Below are 22152 nucleotides of genomic sequence, written 5' to 3' on the forward strand. Positions count from 1 at the left end.
ATATTTCGTTCGAGACACTTAGTCTACCTTTTTTGGTCTCGTATTTTTTAATGACAAAGAGTTTAAGAGTAAATAGTTTGAATTCAGAGTAAAAAGCGTGGGGTGCATTTTACTGCGGTTCATAACTATTCTCTCATTGATAATTGCCATAAAATATCGAACACCCCACGCTTTTTACTCTGAATTGAAACTCTTTACTCTTAAACTCTTTGTCATTAAAAAATATTTTCTAGTTTTTAGTTCGATTAGCAAGAATTTTTAAATTTTTTTTAAGTAGTATTTATTTTTATTTTTTTTAGTCTGTAACAAACTCATAAATTTGTGAATTAATGAATATAATACGGATAATCGGAAACTGTTATCAAATTATTGCATTGTCATCGGTCCTTGATACGTGTGCAAAGTTTCAAATTAATCAGAGTTGTGGAAGTTAGTGAAAATTATGGTCAAAGATTCCGTTACATACATACATCCAACATACATACATACAACGCAAGCAAATAAAAGCGTGTTAAAAATTAGACCGCTTAATAAAGTTTCGGACTTGTTTTTCGAAATAAAGTGTAGTACAAAATAAATTAATGTATCAGTTGCTATGGTAAAGAAAGTTATTGTATGAAAATTGTGAATTAAAACATTCTTAAAATAAATAAAAATAATAACAAGGAAATCTACATGCCTAACAATGCACTAAAGGATAAGCTCTTTCCTTTCGGAAGTCGACTAAAAAATGATAATAATTTAATCATACTACCGTTTCAAACTTGGACACTACCTAACAAGACTATATACTCAACTTTTCTTATCTTATAGAAGACATTTACCCAATACTGGGACGGAAGCTTAACGATAAAAAAAATACGCGTTGAATAGGTAAGCTCTCTTGTTTAGCAAGTCGGTTAAAAAGAGAATTCCGTAACTCGGAAAAAGTAAGTAGCTTTCAGAACAATGTATTTAAATGAACGTATAATAATAAGAATAGGATATTTTACATCAGGACTCCTTTAGACATTATATAATCTATTGAAATTTTTAATTATAAAAATTGTGTGTAATATTTTGTATTCAAATAATAATAATTAATACTTTAACATTATAATAATTTTGTACGTCAGTGATGACAAAATGCATAGTATTGTATTCTTAAAATATGTATATTAAGCATTTCACAAATAAAGTTGATTTGATTTGATTTGATATAGTTTCCTTTCTCCTTTTTAAGCATACACCTTGTTAAAGTCCTTTGACTACAGAAATATACCAGTAGATTGCAAAATCGTAGTTTCAACAGGCAAAGTTCACGTGATACAATCTCTGCACGCACCCTTACTAGCGGATGTCCATACATGTCCGCCCTTGAAGATTGCCCAATGCTTCAATATAAACCTTCAGTGCGTTTCAAGAACACGCATAAATCTAGGTAAGGGCGCGATCTAATGGTGCATATACGTATAGGTCAGTATTCATATATAAAGTTACTCCCCTTAGTTATTACCTATCTAGCCCGGTTATTGCCTATCTTAACCAATTTTTGTCTGTCAAAGTTCGAACATTGCTAGCTAAAATTATGTTAATATTGATTAATACTAACGGGTGTAAGTCTACTCAATATCACCGTAAACATTTAGTTACAATATATGTCCCAGATATATATTTCTGTTTACGAGGGGGAAACCTTCAAAAAGTACCCGACAACGTGGGAGCGACGCCGGGTTATGTGAGATTTTTACCGCACTAAAACCCCCTCGGTGGCCATCCTCAACGTTTATTTGTTGGTCATCAACGGTTGTTGTTGTTTGCAACGTCCCAAATCACTAAAGAGTTACATATGAGGCGATCATCTTATGTAGTTGTCAGGACTGCTAATACCTGAGATCGGCTTCAGGTGGAACCTGATTTATTTGGAATTTATCACAGATGTTCTTGGGCAGTAGTTATCCCAATTTTACACTACCCCACTGCCACGACACGACCTACACCGAACTCAAGTCGTGGGTTACGTGCTTCAATTTAAATTATTACATAATACTAAATGTATTTATGTATATAGAATATAATTAAATCCCGGTCCCGTGTGACCACGTCCTAACGCAATAAAGTCGTTAAAAAATTATCTGTCAATACGCACTCCGCACTTTGTATGTAAATTTTAGCGCCCTACGCGCCGCGAATGGTTTATTTCGGCTATTGTATATTTATCTATGTGTAGCCCAGTTGCCATGTGAAACTGTAACACACCTGTGTTTGTCTGTACATCTGTGCATACTAATAAATTAAATTGAAGTCTTTTTGTGGTTTTTAAAAGGTGGTGTGGTCGAAATTTTAAAAGTGATACAATTAGTTAGTTTCGGGGCAAGGTTGTTAATGCCGACTAACTTACATTGAGGCAACCATTTTAATCCTAAGCAATGCATCTATAGTGAAGGTGGTAGAACCCTTTGAGGTTCGACTCCGGCGGCACCACCGCCACACCTATTTCTGCCTCATAACAGCAGTTTTAAAAACTGCTGTTTTCTGGTTTGAAGAGTGTGGTAAGGGAGACATACTTTTTCGAGGCTTAGTCATCAGGAGTAGCGGAAATCTGTGGCCGACCTCAGGTAGGAATGTCTTATCCTATCTAGGGTTGATTACACATGTCCATGAGCGGCAGTAGTCACTTACCACCAGGTGAACTGCATGCTCGTCTGCTACTCCTATTTTATAAAAAAAAATAGTTGGCTTCAACTAGAACCCTCTTGTATAGGGAGTAGCTTATATAGCATTTGGCGCAGTGAATATATAGCATTTGACGGAGTGCAAGCTCCTTTGCTATTTCAATGTTGATAAAATGAAATAACCTCCATTTTACCACATTTTTCCCAAAAAACATACATTTGATTCGTGTTCAATAAAACGTGGGCAAAGTCGCAGTTGTAAGCTAGTAGCACTATAGAGGACGCGTTGTTACACAAGGCCAACGGGTTTCTTTAATCGACTGTTGTAACATCCCGAATAACAAGTACCCTACTACGTAATACTGCCATATGTACAGATTTGACCTTGTCCCTGTAGTTCTGGGACTAGAATAGGGCTACGGTATCCCCTGCCTGTCGTAAGAGGCGACTAAAAAGGGGCTTCTGGGGTTGCCGGTGGCAAGAGTGGGAGCTCCGTCCGGCAGGCAACCCCGGGAAGGACGGCGGTATGTGTGATCGCATGCCGTCGTAAACACCAGGTGTGCGGGAGAAGCGTAAACTGCTCCCCCCAGGGCAGAGCCCGACCGGGGCATCGCGCTCGGAGGACTCCGGTTGTGTTCCATCGGAGATCCCGGAGTTCTCCACCAAGCGCTGAGGATGGCCGACGGGAGTTTTTTAGTGCGGTAAAAATCCCACATAACCCGGCGTCTTTCCCAAGTCGTCGGGTACCTTTTGAATGTTGCCTCCTCGATAACAAAAAAAAGGTACAGATTAGACCTAGATCAAAGTTGTTCTGATAGCTACCCTCTTGCCTCACTGAGAGACAATCGATCGAGACAACGATCTGTGTTCATAGACACGTTACACATATGAATCGTGGAGCATTTCTCGAGGAAGGTATAGATTAGTGGACATTCAACATTAACACGGATTGTTGAATATTTACAAATTAAATTAGACCGATAACTAAGAGAATTCTGTAAAAGTTGCATTTTTTTTATAATATAGGAGTACAGTCCATCTGATCGTAAGTGTCTACTGCCGCCCATGGACATCTGTAAATCAACACCAGATAATATTACATTTCTATCCGAGTTCAACCACAGATGCGCTCCTAATCCCACCGCACTAAGCTGGAATACCTAGGAAAAGTTTGTTTTGCTTATGACACCATTCTTTAATAAGCACATATTAAGATAATTTTCATTATAATTAAAACAAGTTACGGGTGCCATGCACACACAGTGACAAACACACAATAACTCAGGCCCAGAAAAGTCATCTAAATGAACTTCATCTCACAACAAACTATGTGTACCATTACATTGAAATCGCAAATAAAATCGGCAACAGCAAATATTGTAGACTCAATCTAAATATAATTTCAGGAAGCAATGTTCGCTCAACCTTCGCCCGCCAGACTACGCCCTTCGAGTGCTAAATAGAACATCGCATGTACTTCACACTATTCACATGTCCATAACAAATAACAATCATGTTAAGCAAATAATTGGCAAAGTGCGAGGCGATAACGCCGGGAAGGGTTCCGTAACTACAATTTTCGTTTTTTATTAGATTTTGATTTTCATAGCAGTCATATAAGTAAATTTATTGTGAAAATTTCAAGTGTCTACCTATTACGGTTCAATAGATAACACGAAAAACACCGAAAAATTGCGCTTTCTTGTATAGCGTACCCTCATTTATGTTCACGTTGTTTTTATTTTTAGTATTTGTTATAGTGGCTACCATTATAAATACTCTGTAAAAATCTCAAGTGTCTATCTATTACGGTTCAATAGATAAGAGCCCTGTGACGGACGGACAGACAGTTTTAGTTATAGGGTCCCGTTTTTACTCTTTGGGTACGGAACCCTAAAAATCGTGTTAACGACAAAAAAACATAAATATTGGTAAAATCACGCAACTATAAAACCAGGAAGTCGTAAACTCTTAAACGACGCACATAACTCGTTGATTTATCTCAATAATATCGCTTTATTTTGTCAACTGGCCTCTCATAATGTTCGCGATAGGTGTGGGTGCGATTATAGAGACGCTGAATCAAGATTTGGCGAGGGCAGCTGTCATGTACTAAAGGTAGTTAACTAGTGACAGATGTGTCCCCTTTGTTCTTTATATTTTTGTTATTTGACAGAAACATTTGTTGAATTTCTTGGGTTAATGCACTCTTAACCAACTACTAGTATATAACTATTTTAACAATCAGCCTCTTACTCGTACAGAAAGTTCTTAAAACTATAATCTTCATGGGATAGTCATAGAGAGTAGAAAACCTTTTAATAAGACTAATTCTCGGTTTTTGTCCTGTTAACATTTATATATCGTCGTTTAATAATACTGAAGTGGCAAATGGCCATTCAGTCTTCGTCATGGTAAGTGCGCACTACCGTCCATGAGATAATTATGTAACCAATCCTATGTAGAGCAGGGGGTTTACCTAAAGCCGATCATAAATGTGCTACTAGTTGCCATTCCTGAAAGCTAAAAGGGTCGTGTCGTATAAAAAACATCCGACATCCACACATCGTCCTATGACTGATAATGTTAGTAAGGATGAAATAAAACTATAAAAGATGAAATAAAATTATATATCCCATATTGACAGTTCGGCAAATTTCTGTCACCGTGTCTATAACTGGACCCGAGGTACTTAACGTATTTGATGTTTTGACGTTTCAAATGACAATTCAGGTTGTTAACACGTTGTATGAATGAAACCTGTTTCTTTTATTTATTTTTCTTCAATTGACATCGTTTTATCTAAATTTTATACAAGGTCCTACAGTTAGAGGACTTCCTTTAAATCTAAAGACTTAGGTACTAAAATATAATAATGGCAATTTTTTAAATTTAAAAGCACGGAGTGCGTCATCGAATTTCTACATATAAAAACCCAGTCCAGTGTCGCAGCGTTGGAGAAGTCTAGTTTAAATCTGGTTATGGGTCATAACTATTATACAGGGTGCTTTCTAAAGTCTTGAAAGGTAGAAAAAAGTTCCTTGACTTTAATTGAACCTAGTTTTATTTAGAATTAGTTCTCAATGGGTTGCAATAACCACTTAATATTACCACTGACTGTATATTTGCACGCCTTAAAGGCAAAATACGAGTAAGAGGATATTATACTTTGTCTTAACACCCGTTGTACCTTATTTAGCAAATATGATTATGATTTGATAAAATACCGTTCAGTCCGGTATGTCCGACTTTCTTAATAGTCAGCTGGACTGTATCTGAGACCGATTTTGACTTATACATACATTTTGTAAATAAAAGATATTTTATTTTCGCAAAATCTTTCCAATCCTTCCGCAATTTCATGCGAATTACATTAATTGTGTGTTGTGTGTATTTATGAAGTGCGGATTAGAATATAAATCCTTGTGTCGTTATTATTCGGTGTGAGTTTTTAAATACAGTATTTTAAGTTGGTTTTCTGCGGATTTATGCTACTGGTGTGTATGATTGCAACTTGTAATTAAGATTGTAATAAAATAGGATTCAATTCCAAATTACCCCGGATTTCACTTGATTTGTAGTATTTTGATCGATGACCAGGGCAGTTCAGGAAGAGTTTGTATGTCCATAAAACCAGGGAATATAATAAAAATGTTTTCTTAACTGCAGTTTCTTAACTTTAATGGCAGTGCCTAGTGGTTATCGAACTCGGTCTCTCGATCGTGGGGTCCGAGGTTCAAATCCCAGGCATGCACCTCTGATTTTTCCAAATTATGTGCGTATTAGAAATTAATCATCATTTTCTAAAACTGTGAAGGAAAAACTCATGAGGAAACATGCATACCTGAGATATTTATTAAAAAAAAACCTCAAAGGTATGTGAAGTCTACCAATACGCACTTGGCCAGCGCGGTAGACTATGGCCTACTCCTTCTCATTCTGAGAGGAGACCCGTGCCCAGCATTGGGACAATAATGGGTTGATGATGTTTTCTTAACTCACAACCCCACAGTAGGACACGCAAAGATAGACACTAACACCTACGCCCCAGAACCCAAACCCGGAACCCTTTGCGCGTCGGACCTGTATGGTGACCACTTCGCCACATCGCGAAGATTTTTTTTTGCTTTTTTTATAAAAATAATGTAGCAAAGTACATGCAGTCCACCTTACGTTAATTACTAAAACCAATGGACATCTATAACTCCATATAGAACACGCTACGCTGGTGTTGTGAATCATTTACGATTATAGACACCGTAGGAGGCGAGCTACGAGTATATACAATATTTTATATTCCAAGGCCTTTATTTTTTTATTACTTACATGCAATTTGTCCTGAATTCATAAATATAAAGTTTAACGACGATCATATTCATCAAAGTGACCTGTTTTTACTAGCTTTTTGCCGTTAATATCTCGTCTCCCGAGATCATATATTATATTGTGATATACCTATACGAAATGATATTTAAGTGGTGATATCACGTTTATAGTTTTTATTGGTTTTTCATGATATAGAAGGAGGGAGATAGGAACGTAACCTTCGAAATACCATTTGCATTTAGACATAATGCTAATGGTTTTGTGAGAGAAGAAATCTATAACAGGTAATCGTATTTATAAACTAACTCTAATTAACGTTTTATAATGGCGGTCATCCCACCCTCTATGAGTCTACATCACACCCCGACGAAACAATAAAAATAGAAAATAAAATCAAGTGATTCAATTCGTAGCAACAAAAAAAAACACTTTTTGAATCGTTCTTGTGAAATAGCCACGTTTTTCTGGTGATCTTCGTGTAGCGAGTGCGTGTTGACATATTTATAAAGATATAACAGATATCGAGATAATTCGCTACGACGCCATCGCCAAAAATAGCAACTATTAACCTCACTGACCTAGACAGTAGACACAGTAGTGGTAGTGGCTCACATATGCGAGCGCTTCATGGCAACACGACCTGTTGCTAACTTCGCAACTGTTCCCTTAGTATGAGTTTTTACGTTTTTACAAAAATGGCTGTTTTTGTATTTGTACATATTTCCCATGCATTTCCAATCAGTTCTGATACAGTCTGCTAGGGGCGCTGATTGGAAATGTATGGGCAAATACGTAAACAAATACAGAAATAGTAATTTTTGTAAAAACGTAAAAACTCATACTAAGGGTACAGATCGTAAAAATAATATAAATAAATAAAATTGAAGTGTCTGTCGTAATGACAAAATAAAAGCTTTTTACTAATCGCATATGAATAATTAAACGGGACTTTAATAAAAGAAAAGAATTGTCAATTTTTACGGTTCTTATAAAAAAAAAACAAATTGACCAAATTTTTGTCTGTATGACCGTTTATCTGTTTGTTCGAGCTAATTTCCGAAACAGACTACGGTTTTGGACTGGACTTTTATTGACAATTAGGTGACGTTATAAGGAGCAGCTTAGATTACTTTAATTTTAGAAAAAGGATTAGCGTTCCGTGAGAATAAATTAAAACCCTTGTAATCTCCAAAATATTTAAGCCTTAAACCGCGGATGAAACCGCGGGGCACACCTCGTATAATATATGATGAGCTTCCTTATTTCTAAATAGATGCGTAGATACATAAATAACATTAAGTGCCTATCAGCTATTTTAAAATAACTGCCACGCAATTGTCTCCCTGATATAAAAACTAAAAAGCTTCTTTTTAACACGCTTTTATTAGCTTGGGTTGTATGCTATGTTGTGTGGGGTGCTTTTCAAAAATTGATAAGTGGAGCACTCCACGCTTTTTCCTCAATTATATATTTTACTGTTCCTTAATTGATTCCTAGATTGAAAATTATTTTCTACTTTTTAGTTGATTTTATCATAAAAGCGTGTTTTTTAGTTTTTTGAACTATATTTATTAAATTTTTGTATTAGCTCGTGTATTTTGAAAATGGCTGATTTTTAATATTTTTTATAATAGTGGTAACGGGAAGAAGATGATTTTGCAAGAACTAAAATTTAAAATATGTCGTGATAAACATTTTTCATGTGGTAAGCTTTAGTCAAGAATGCCTTCATCAGTTCGAAGTTACCTTTGAGGACTAAGTGAAGCATGGTTGCAACCCTTTTCGTCTCCCACCGTTTCCCAAGGGTTTTTTTACAATGACAGAGTAATGGTACAAATAATAATAAATCTCTAATACGCAAAACAAAAAAAAATGTATGCCTAGTATTCGAACACCAGACGACCCACGTAGAGGCCCGAATAAGAAACCACTAGGGCATCACTATTTCTGCAAACAACACACGTCCGCCAAAAATACTGACCTACGCATATCAGTTAAATATTTTATTGCGTAATAAAAATTCGCCGTCTGTTGCTAGCTGCGCAGAATTCTGTATAATTAGCTTCCTTATTTCTATAAAAGCTATTTCCAATACACCTCCGCCCGCCCACGGGCATGCGTCACTGATGTACAATGACTCGATATGGTTTGGGGCCGTGGGGAAACACTTCCGCGTTTCCCTTTCTTTTGAAGGTTTCTTTTAATTATTATTATTATATGGGAGTAGCAGACGAGCATGCAGTCCACCTGATGGTAAGTGGCTACTGCCGCCTATCAACCCAGATAGGATTAGATATTCCTACCTGGAGTACAGATACGCCGCTACCTCTGAGGACTAAGCTGGAACGCCTCGGAAAACTATGTCTCCTTTACCACACCCTTCAAACCAGAACACAGCAGCGCTCAACACTGCTGTTATAAGGCAGAAATAGGTGTGGCGGTGGTGCTGCCGGAGTCGAACCACAAAGGTAAAACCTTACCACCTTCAAAAGCAAGCATTATGGTTTGAGACATCAAATTTTTCAAGGCGTTTCAACTTAGTCCTCAGTTGTAACAACGTACCGTGTTGTGACCATATTCAAGTTGGACTCTAATTACGAGTATATCTGGGATTGATTACAAATGTTCAAGAATGGCAGATGCCTCTTAAAAGCGAGTAAACTGTATTCCCGTTTGCTACTTCTATTAAAAAAAAGCAAAAATATAATTTATAGCACCCGTATTAAGGAGAAAGCTAAAGCTCAGAAATGGCTTCAGCTCTATACACTCTCCTTCGTCATTCTTATTGTATTACTTGGGAGTCTGAAAGGATTTCTTTCCTTTCATCATATGAGAAATTAAAAAATGTAACTAGTGAGATTTTGTAGAAAAATAAATCTCGACCAAATACTAAATCTCGCCGACAACGCCTCATTGGGGGATCTAACTAGGATTAAGAAAAAACTATCCAGACTACCCCATACAACATACGACATATAGGAGGAAGAAAATTACGAGCACACACCCGAATTTTATAATGGTAAATATGCTTCTATCAATATCTTATTATTATACTATCCCATAGGAACCGAAGATTTTTCTAGAATAAAAATAGTCTACGTCCATTCTTTGACCCATAAAGTAACCATCATAAACAAATCCTATGGATAACTTGCTATGTGATTAAAATGTAATATTAAAAATTCAGTTGGCGTTTATCTCCTTGAGAATCTGCCGTGACAAAGAGCTCGAGACCCGATAAATCCTGTCCTTATCCCTATAAGTGGTCAAGACAGAATATATGTCCGTTAGTAATAATCAATCTTTTCCGTTTTCGTACCAAAGTTCCACATTTGTCTAATGACTACTAGAAATTGTTAAAAATCGATTTTTGGTAAAAAAGGATAGATTGTATATTAAAAACGGGCAATAACAAATAGGAAGGTAGATAGGGCATGCCAATAAAACAGTGAAACCTCAAAACAATCAATTCAAATAAGATGTTAGTGACTCAATAAGTAAATATTTATTTTTAGAACCAAGCCCTTAGTACATAGGGGCCGGTCCGTTTAAATTCGCGTCACAGCGCGCAATATCTAGCGGGCTGTCCCCTAATCCACGCCGCGAAGATATTCTCGCGGTGTGGGGCCACTAAACGAGCGATAATCGTATATATAAAATTCTCGTGTCACAATGTTAGTTACCGTACTCCTCCGAAACAGCTTTACCGATTTTCATCAAATTTTATATGCATATTCAGTAGGTCTGAGAATCAGCTACTATCTATTTTTCATACCCCTAAGTGATAAGGGTTGTTCACCCTTAACATTTTTTTATTTATATGGCAACACAACGTTTGTGGGGACAGCTAGTTAAATAAGTAACAGGTGACTGATATTTTAAAATTTGGTAAAAATATAATTATGACATACGTAATTGCTATTTTATTTTCGGATTTTAGTATTGAAAATATACTTTGAAAATTCGTATGTTTATTTCATGAGTTCTAAATATAATCTTACAACCTAAGGAATTAAAACCGATTTTAGCGAAAACATTTTAAAGGTTATACACATTCTATATCTTATCCCACACACATAACAGGCTACGAGTCATTAAAGTTAATAAGCCTTATACAAGTTATTTACAGGCGACATCAAAAGCTAAATGTTGCTTGCAACGCTTAGCGTACGCTATACTTTCCTTACGATACGATACTATACGAGTACAATGCATATAGGTAATGAAAGGCTAGACCTCGAGTACGAATCTATGCGATTCTTGTATAATCTCCCTAAGGATTTTTTCACACAAGTAGCTTCTACGGAGCTCTACCAGCCCGCTGTTTCTCTGGTCACACTGAAACGAGGAATCGATGCGGCCATAAATCGACGGCCCTTGACGACACGACGTGAATACTATTATAACCCGCAGTTATTGAGGATTACGACCGCATTCCACGGAGACTTACTACCGAATATTGTTCGTATAACAACACTTTATTGAGGTTTAAGGGTGGTTTTCGTGCACGGACATGCTTATTCCGGTTTATGGGCAAGAGTACTTAGTTTTGTGCTTTAGTTTGTCGGGTTACGGGAATGGCACATATTAACATGGCATCTGTAGTTCCGGGACCAGAATACTACTACGGTATCTCCTGTCGTAAGAGGTGACTAAAAGGAGGCTTCTGGGGTCGCGGGTGGAAGGAGTGGGAGCTCGAACCGCCCGGTAAGCGACCCCGACCGCATACCGTCGTACCCACTTGATGGTTTGGCGAGTTTTATACCCACCACTCAATTCGTGTGAAATAAAGTTTGATGAGGAAGTTAAATCACTCTTTAAAAATTACTATAATTAAATACTAAATTAAATATTAATAATGATTACTTAATATATGTATTAAATACATTCCATCGGAATAAAACTAGAAATAAATCCATTTATTTAGCATAAAATCAAAAATACACATACTTATAAGAACTCACATTTTTAACCCTCTCCTAAAGAATAGATAACCTCTCTTCTTTAGGAAGTCCCAAAGAAAAGATCTTATCTATTTGTCGCGTATATTTTTACGCAATACAGTGCTTTGTTAAAGTTAATAAACTAATTGTAAATAAGTGATATTTTATATATCCGTTTCTTTGTCTGCCTTCCTACATGTCTGTGCAGCTAATCTTAGATATTAGGACCCCTCGTCTAATACACTGAATCGATAGATTTCGGTCCGATTAAAAATAAAACCACGCCGTCGTCCCGAGACGCAGACGAAAGACCTTCGAGACAAATTCGAGATCTCCCACCACTAGCTGTTACTATTGAAACTCGAATCCAAGTCGAAGCCGGACCAACGTTCTCGAATGTAATTTTCAACAATTTCCTTAGAGTATTTTTTATGATATAAAAGTCGCAAACGAGCATGTAGTTCATCTGATTGTAAGTGGTTACTGTAGCCTATGAACGTCTGTAATTAACCCCAATTAAGAAGTCCTATTCGGGGTCTGCCATGATTACGTTGCTACCCCTGAAAGCTTTATTGAAATGTCGCACATATTATAATAATCAATTTCTGTGACTCGAACATGTACGGGTAATGTAAATCAATGTTAATATTAACAGAAAAGTTACATCTAAAGAGCAAATCAGACAATTTCTGTTTGTTTTTCAGCTTATATAACAAGTCGAATGGAAGATCAAACTGTTAGGTTTAATAATTTTTTGACGGATATTTTTTTATTCGCTTATATTTTTTTAAATAACTGTTAGATAACTCGAACTGATTTTAAATATCATAAAGATATATAAATCAGTGAGTTTGATTCGTGAAACCGGAGTAGGGCGAAATAGTCTAGACAACAAAGGGCTACAGAAAGTTCAGTTAAACTTAGGGTTGCCATAAATATAATTTGAATGGTACATTTAAATGCAAACTTTGTATTTTTATGCAAATTACTTTAACTTTATATAAACTTATTGTTATCTTCTAGAATATTTGGTAGTTACATTTATATATATATTTGCCAAAGGATACGTATATTTTGAAAGTTAAAAAGGACATTAAAATGATTATAGCTTGCTTGCTATGTTTGCCTTGCGTTAGCCCATTAAGCTGAAATTGATTGTAAACCTAGATTATGGACGAGGAAACGTCTAAAGTAAACAAGGTATTCTCCTTGTATTAAGGCTTTTTGGAGTCATCTCTACAAAATTATTTTTTATAATGTTAAGTGCAAACCTAACAGTAAGTGGCTACTGCCGCCCATGGATATGAATGATCAACTCCAGATACCATAAGATTCCTACCTGAGGTCGACTACAGATGCGGTGCTACTCCTAAGGACTAAGTAGCTTGGAACTTCTCGGATAGATAGGTATGTCTCCCTTACCGCATCCTTCGAAACCAAAACATAGCAGCGCTTAACACTGCTGTTATTAGGTAGAAATAGGTGTGGTGCCGCCGGGTCCGATCCACAAGAGGTTCTACCTTTAAAACGTTGTTCTGAATATAACAAACATATATTATTTTTCAAATAAATTTTACAAATATTACAATTTTGTACGCTTGTACTACACTTTATAGTAACCCTATTCATATTCGTAATGATTGCGTTCTGTGATCAGGTGATAGGGTTCGGTGACCGTCTGAGGGGGTCTAAGACAACACCAGACAATACTCGATCGTATTACATATGGACTAAGGTTTAAATCTGAATGAATTGCTTTTTTATAAACTATGTGTGTTTATAGAAATTTAGTATAGCATTTTGATCATTGATGTACCTTGCAAATTATAATGATTGCATTGTAGATATTCTGTCTCTCAAACGAAATGTTCAAATCAAATCAAATATTTTTTTAAATTCAAAATAGGTTCTTTACAGAGCACTTTTTGAATGTCAGTACGACTACTACCACTTCACAAGGTGTTTCGTTATGGAGAAGAAGCGGCGAAAAAATTCCATAACACACATCTTTTTTAAGTTTAACATTATTGTTTTCTAAACTCAGATTTATTTAACATTTTTCTGTTTAACACACATAAGTTGGAACGCATCAGATAAATACGTCTGCTTAATCACACCCTTCAAACCGAAACACAGTAGCGTTGAACACATATGTTGTGTGCCTTCAGAGTCGAACCACAAAGGGTTCCATCACCTCATAACTTTAACGGCCAATGAAAACGTAGCCAAATAAATTACAAGCCTGAGAGTTTTATAAATAAAATAAATCTCATAACTGTGTGAAGTCTGCCAACCTTCACTCGTCCGTCTTCAAACTGTAATGACCAAGAAAAACATTCTGAAGTAACTTATACGCTTCAGAGTTCTTATAAAAAAAATCTATAAAAAAAAACTCAAAATTGCATGAAGTCTGGCAATAGGTGAACTATGGCCTGAACCTCTCGTCCAGACAGTAGGCCCATGCCCAGCAGTGGGACAGTAATCAGTAAATCAGTACATCGCGTTTCACACGGAGAGCTTCACGCCTATCGCGTTGTTCGCGCCTGTAATTTTATAGCCGTGTCCAATCCCGATTGCGGAATTTTAATTGGTAAAGTTTTCGCGACGTTAATTTGGCGTTTTAATTGAAATTAGCGATAGCGTAGTGGTTAAGAAACTCGACCTCTGGATCGAGGGGTTCGAGGTTCAAATCCCAGGTAAGCATTTCTGATTTTTCAATGTTATGTACGTATTACAAATTAATTGTCGCTTGCTTAAACAGTGAAGGAAAACAGCGTGAGGAAACTTGCATACCTGAGAAATTTAAAAAACGTTTTAAAAGGTGAAAATGTGAAGTCTACCAATACGTACTTCGCCAGCGCGGTGGACTATGGCGTAATCATTCTCATTCTGAGAGGAAACCCGTGCCCGGCAGTGGGACAGTAATGGGATGATGACGAATCGAAATCAAATCTTGGGAGCCGCCGCCAATGGTGGATGCAGACAGCTATTGGGGAATAGTCTGAAATTCTCAAAGTGGGTGAATATCGATTCGCGTTTTTAGGGTTCCTTACCCAAAAAGTAAAAACGGAACCCTATTACTAAGCCTCCAATGTCTGTCTGAAGGTTTATGTTTGTCATAGTACATCTATCTCTTGAACTTTTGTATCAAGTATCTATAACTTGTTTTTTTTACAGTGTATATTACTATGGCCGTTAAAACAACAAATATTCAAAATTATAATCTAGAAAAGAATTTAATTCTCAAAGTGTGTAATACATATATGAAATAAGTTCAAGAACCTCTACTTTAAATTGTCTATCATCTATCAATATTGAAATGTAGTAGAAGATTTAGTTAGATTAAAAAAATATATAGTTAAAAAAACTATAAACACGCTTTTATGATAAAATCAACTAAAAAGTAGAAAATAATTTTCAATCTAGGAATCAATTAAGGAAACAGTAATTTGTGAAAAAAGCGTGGGGTGCTCCATTTATCAGTTTTCGGAAAACACCATCATATTAGACACGCTGTTTACATCGTTATCCAACGAAATATATTGAGCGCCGACTTCATAAATATGTAGTACATATTTCACCAACATTTATTTCAATTATTTTTTACTTTGTAGTGACATAGAAGTCGGTTGTATTTTTTTGTTAATTTTTTTTTTTTGAACTATATTTATTTTAATAATTTTAGTATTTGTTGTTATAGCGACCTTCATTATGCATCGTCTGTAAAAAATTAAGTGTCTATCTATTTCGGTTTAAGAGATAAAGCCCTGTGACTCACGAACAGACAGCGGAGGCTTTCGTTTTACCCTTTGGGTACGGAATCCTAAAAATCATTCTACAAGATGGCATTTAGATATGTTTCAGTTACATTTGAGTTATAGGGAAATAACATCATTATTTTTCAAAACTAAAAATCAATCTAGTAATTTTGCGATGAACTTTCTCTAAGGCGTTCGAACAATGTCGCCTCGAAAATCGTTAATCCTGAGGATGTTGATAAAGACAATGGTACAAAATTATTAAAATCGTGTATTGTCATCGGTACTTAATATTTTCAAAATTTTGAATTAAACTGAACATTCAAAGTGGATAGAAATCGGGTTCAAAGATTCCGTTATTCTGTTACGTACATACATACATACAACCCAAGCTAATAAAAGCGTGTTAAAAAGCTTACACTCGTACAGTACCTAGGTGTCGTGGGCAAAACACCTATGTACCTATTTGCGTACCTAATACTTATTACATTGAAAATATGGGTGGCTATCCGTTTTCTACTACATTTATCAAATAATTTTCATTCAATGGAATTCCATCGCTTTAAACGCTGCTGTAAAGCTATTAGTGTCAAAAATACTTGACTTATAAAGCGGTATTTTTCCTAAGAATATTAAAAAAACATATTTTAAAAAAATACATTTGCTGTTCCTAAACTACAAAAACGTTTGCGGTTGAACCCATATCTTATATTAAGGAGAGTGTATTAGTCGCCCTTCGTCCGCCCTGTCTGCCCTAGATCGCCCTAGGTTACCGACTATCTACCAAAGAATAAATATCTGTATCTGTACTGTATCTTACACAGATCTTGAATATTAATACGCTTCTTATTTTTGGGGTTCCGTATCAAGATTACGATATTATAGTGAAAATGACCTATTATGAAAACGAAATTTCAAGTACAAAAATACCCAGGTCCTGCAGACATCTAAATTTATTAATAAAATTGGACCCGGAACCCTCTCCTTTCAAACCGGTATGCTGTCAAGCAAACGCATTTCTCAAAAATAATTTTAAAAAATCTATTTTCTAATCATCCGTTATCATGTCTTTTATTATATAATACTACCGCCCATAGATATAAGATTAGACTTAACTAAGGTCGGCCACAGTTGCGCCTCTCTTCTACCCCTGAGGACTAAGCTGAAATGCCTCGGAAAATGATGTTTCCCTTACCACACCCTTCAAACCAGAACATGGCACGCTTACCATTGCTGTTATTACGCGAATTAGGTGTGGCGGTGGTGGCGCCGGCGTCGCATCATAGAGGGTTCTACCACCTTCAACTGTTATGTTTTCGTCGCACGTTTAATCATTGCTTATTTTATTCTGCAGTAAAAAGTGAATTAGGGATACATGCCCTTCGAACTCCCCTCCGTCTCCAAATCTAGTTACAGTGCCCTTGTCTTTGACCTACCCTTTGAATCCACCCTTTAGATCACAACAATATATTTATACAGATCTCATTGTATTTATTTTCGACTTTGCAGTTAATCTTGAGAAAGGAGTTTTATTATTACTTACAATTAATTGGTACCATATAGATACTACAAATAATTGGGGGATCTATTAGGGATCTTAAACGTATTCGTATTTAATAAATACTAACAAATTATCTAAAGGCTAAGAAAATAATACAAAAAAGATACTAAGTACAGTAACTAATCAGTGAGAGAGTTATTCTTTTTGTGGGAGAGCAATGGTAGGAATAAAAATATCAAAACACTCTGTACTAGTAAGAATAGATGATTAGTTAAAATAATGCTTTTTTTTTTCTTCTTGTACCTATACAGTCGACCTGGTAGTTTCCATCCAGTGGCCACACTACCCATTTCAAAAAAAAATCTAGTCCTTTTTTTCAAACATGGTTTTGATTTTGTTTTGTTAGTTAATATAGATATTATGGTATTTAAAATGTTGACTCAATTTATTTATGAAGTTGATAATCTTGTACGAAAATAAAAAGATATAATTATATTCAGGTTGACGTTTAGTGCACTGTCTGGTTGTACTACAACTGAATTTGAAGGTATTAATGCATTTTTAATCAAGTCATTTGTGACCTAAAAGATGACATACCGATTATAAAAGATGAGATTATACTGTTAATAATTTTAATAACGTTGTTGCGCAGGAAACTCTCATTTACCACTTTTCGTGTTTGTTTGTAAAGCCGGTTTGACAATTTAAATATATGGAAAATAAAACAGTAATATTATATTCCAAAGGTGTTTATTTACAAGTGAAAACTTCCTCGTGTGTACATCGTTTAACAAATGTTAATAGTATACGTACAAATTATATTTTGGAATGATGGAACTCGGGATGCTTGCAGTTCACTAAGAGCGGCAGGGGTCGCTTAGCCTCTTACAGGGAATGGATAGCAGTAGGGTAGTAGTTAAGAGGACCGATCGAGGCGTAAGCGCTGAGTGCTGGGGTGCTGTAGGCATTGTAGTCGATCCTAGATTGATGAGAGAAGGCAGCAGGAGCGGCGTAGGCGAGAGCAACGGAACGCTTCTTGATATAATGCGCGGGGTAGGCCAAGTTCGCGGTGGACAGATAGGGAGTAGTGTACAGAGGAGCGGAGTAGGTAGTCGGCACGTAAGAAATCGGGGCACTGTACGACCGTTGTACATACGCGATGGGGGCAGACCTCTTCTTGATGAAATGCGCGGGAGTCGAGTAGGCGATGGACGCAGAAGGCAGGATGGCACCCGAAGACAGGTAAGGAGCGTAAGGAGCGGCGTAGGTGGATGCCAAGTAGGTTGTGGGCGCGATGTATCCGTTGTACGCGAAAGGAGCTGACCGTTTCTTGATTAAGTGGGAGTAGCCGTAGGGGGTCGAGTAGACAGCAGGCTGGAAGATGCTGCTGGCAGGGCTGATGTAGGTGGCCGCCGGGGCGTACGCTCCGGAGTACGCCAGAGGAGCAATCGCAGAGCTGGTGTACGCCAAGGATGCCAGCTGGTTGGGCTCGGCCGCCGCGGCAGCGAGGCAAGCGCACAACACGACGAGTTTGAACATGTTTGTAATTGTCGAACGGGGACCGACTGATGCCTTGCACTAATTTCACATCGGTATTTATACAAAATCACTAAGGGCGGTATCGTATGACTGGCTCTGATTAAAAGGTCGTCCAGGAAGTTGGTATTTACACTCGAAGGCCACTGAAAGTCTCCAAACAGGTCCATCAACGAATGCTCGCCTATCGAGATGGCGATATGAACAAAGAAATAATATTGATACAGTTCCAGTTATTAATTACAAACCAGTGCAGCTGGATCATGTAAGAGAATGTCGTGTTAATCTCGATAAAAGTTCAATTGCACTTTGGATTATAAATAAATTTTGTAAAAGATTATGACTTTTAAAGTCTTAAAATAACTTTTTAGAGTCCTTGTGAAAAATGGATATAACCTTTGGTTATTTAGCTGCGAACGCAAATCCCACTTAAGGACGAGGACATCTTCCTGCGTAAGTATGATAATACTTAAGTATTCTGGTACCTCTGAATTAAGGCTAAAACTAACACATTCTCAAGGTCAGGATTTCCCGTGGCTAACTATGGACTTGGACTTCGAACTGAGGTTCTTGGAGCTGATAATTGATGTAATCAGGTTTTGGCAAGCCTGTAAAACACGGTCCATTATATTTATATTTTTAGCACAAATCAACATGGCTTTGATACGACAGGAGTAGTACAGTACAGTACAGTTCAGTGGTATCTTAGTCCTCAATAATGACAATACATCAAACAAGTCATAATTCTTTTCAAATATGTTATGTGTTTACTTGGGAAAATCTGAGTGGTGCCTCAAATACGAACCTTCGACCCCCAGATTGAGAGATTACATTTCAAACCTCTAAACGACTTTTTTTAATAGACGAAATCTCCGGCCCCAGAACTGCCCAATTAAATACAGTGGATCTCCAGTTTTACATTAAATTATTTTTGGTCTAATATAATCAAAGGGAGATGCGAGTATCAGCTTTCGTTTAATTTATGAGTTGTTGAAACAAAGTTCTATAAAATATGAATATTGCAGCTGTTTCATTCGATTATTAGGTGACGCAATTCTTAGCTCGAAAAAGGAACATTACAAGAACATTTTAGATCAATTTCAGACTGAAATTAATCTAATATTATTATTATAATATGGTCTGAATTGGTCTGAATTGGTCTGAAATTAGTCTGATCAGTTTCAGTTAGATCAATTTCTGACTGGTTTGAATTTGATCTGAAATTAGTCTGAAATGGTCTAAATTGGTTTGAAATTAGTCTTGTCTAGTATTATTTTTTTTTATAATGTAGGAGTAGCAGACGAGCATGCAGTCCACCTGATGGTAAGTGGCTACTGCCGCCCATGGACATTTGTAATCTACTCCAGATAGGATTAGATATTCCTACCTGAGGTCGGCCACAGATGTGCCGCTACCCCTGAGGACTAAGCTGGAAGGCCTCGGTAAAGTCTGTCTCCCTTACCACACCCTTCAAAACGGAACACAGCAGCGCCTAACACTGCTGTTATTAGGTAGAAATAGGTGTGTAGGTGGTGCCGCCGGAGTCGAACCACCATTTGAACCAACGTTGTTAGATTGTGTACTGTTATAGGGATTACGGTTACTACTAACAATATCAATAAAAAATACCAGTAGCAGTAAAACACGTGTATACACGTGTATACGTCTTACGGGTCGAAACGGAAGGGGCGAATGTTTATTGCAGGAATTATAAATAATTAGTATTGCTAACAAAATACTATATTAGTGTCGCTAGCCAACAGATCTCTAATTACTACTTTAAATCTATATATTATGAATGTAGTTTTTTTTTACTTTTTCTTTGTGGGTGAGTACTGTCTTAAATAAAAATATCAGAAGTCTTAGTATTCGCAAGAATAAGTGATTAGTCAATATATTTTTTGTATTAAAATCAAATTTATGTCAAACCGTGGCGATCTCAGCGTGTGACTTCCGTTTTCAACTTTGAACGTTTTGGTCATTAAGTCATGGTGGGAGAGATAGCAGAAACTAACAATACGAAACATATGTCATAGACGTGGCTAGATTTTATTAACTGACTTTAAAAAAGGAGGTTACTCAGTTCGAGCGTTCTTATATATATTTCTTTATGTTTGTTCGGCGATAACTTCGTCGTTTGTGAACCGATTTTGATGATTTGATTTTTTGTTGGAAAAATGATATTTCCAAGGTGGTCCCATTATAATGAAATCAAGGTCTGATAAAGGCAGACCAGAGAAATCGAGGGGAACTTTCAAAAATCGTAGCGGCGATTAGTGCGTTTGTAAGTTTTTTATTCATATATTATATACATATATACGTTAGTATGTCATCACTAAAAAGGTTAAAAATAAAATTTAAAAAAATACCGACTTCTGTGTCACTACAAAGTAAAAAATAATTAAAATAAATGTAGGTTTAGTACATAGTTCTGAAGTCGGCGCAACTGACGGCGACTGCGTGTAAAGGTGTCGTAGGCACCTTCACTTTAATACAGTATCATGAATATAGATATTCTATTACATAATATGGGTTAGATAATTATAGATCGGAAGGTGGTAGAACCCTTTGTGGTTCGACTCCGGCGGCACCATCGGCATTCCTATTCCTGCTTATTAACAGTAGTGTTAAGCGCTACTGGGTTCTGGTTTAAGGAGTGTGGTAAGGAAGACATACTTTTCCGAAGCGTTCCAGCTTAGTCCTCAGGGGTAGTGGCGCATGTGTGGCCGACTCCAGACAGAAATATCTAATCCTATCGGAGGCTGATTACAGATGTCCATGGGCGGGAGTAGACACTTACCATCAGGTGAACTGCATGCATGTCTGTTGCACATCCAGAGACTTTCGGCGGTCTTCGAGTTTAAACTTCTACATCCTGGACGAAATAGGTGCGGCTATGGTGCCGCCGGAGTCGAACCACAAAGAGTTCTACCACCTCCAATTCAATGAGATGCGATATATCCGTAGGCGGGAACGATAACATCAAATTGCAAGCTCGTTTGCTTCCATTATATAATGAAAAAAAAAACAAACAAAAAGCAACTGCATACGTGCCGTTCGGTCCGTCCGCGACGACCAAACGGTTGGTTATATTTAAAGTTGTCTTCTATCATCGCGACCAGCTATTTGGGTCAAATGTCCTCTTTGTGTTTTCGCTCGGAATCCGCTGTTTATTTTTCCCGTCGCTAACACTGTTCCGTGTGATGCAATTGTTGCGTTTGACATTTTGATACGACGTTTTGAGTCACGGTTTTGTGAGACCTGTGTTATAATTTTATATAAAATTCTCGTGTCACAATGTTACTTACCGTACTCCTCCGAAACGGCTTTACCGATTTTCACCAAATTTTATAGGCATATTCAGTAGGTCTGAAAATCGGCTACTATCTATTTTACATACCCCTAAGTGAGGGTTGTTCACCTTTAACATTTAT

At 36.8% G+C, this 22152-nt stretch overlaps 2 protein-coding genes across 2 annotated transcripts in view; one reads left to right on the plus strand and one right to left on the minus strand.

The window, feature by feature from the left end:
- LOC140756054 (tRNA dimethylallyltransferase) overlaps positions 1-22152 on the plus strand; it is a 301945-nt gene that overhangs the window by 191545 nt on the left and 88248 nt on the right. The gene's annotated exons all lie outside the window — the stretch shown is intronic.
- Positions 17916-18752, minus strand: LOC140756056 (uncharacterized). The gene has a single exon (XM_073091450.1). It carries the CDS (start codon positions 18719-18721, stop codon positions 18068-18070), a length of 654 nt encoding a protein of 217 aa, XP_072947551.1. The 5' UTR covers positions 18722-18752; the 3' UTR covers positions 17916-18067.

Source organism: Epargyreus clarus, unplaced genomic scaffold (genome assembly GCF_041222505.1).
Source record: "Epargyreus clarus isolate Ecla_fem2 unplaced genomic scaffold, WU_Ecla_fem_2.2 ptg000034l, whole genome shotgun sequence".
Classification (NCBI taxonomy): domain Eukaryota; kingdom Metazoa; phylum Arthropoda; class Insecta; order Lepidoptera; family Hesperiidae; genus Epargyreus; species Epargyreus clarus.

Bases quoted from the DNA above. Each gene is read 5' to 3' on its own strand.
- LOC140756056 (XM_073091450.1), bottom strand. From the start codon at position 18,721: ATGTTCAAACTCGTCGTGTTGTGCGCTTGCCTCGCTGCCGCGGCGGCC.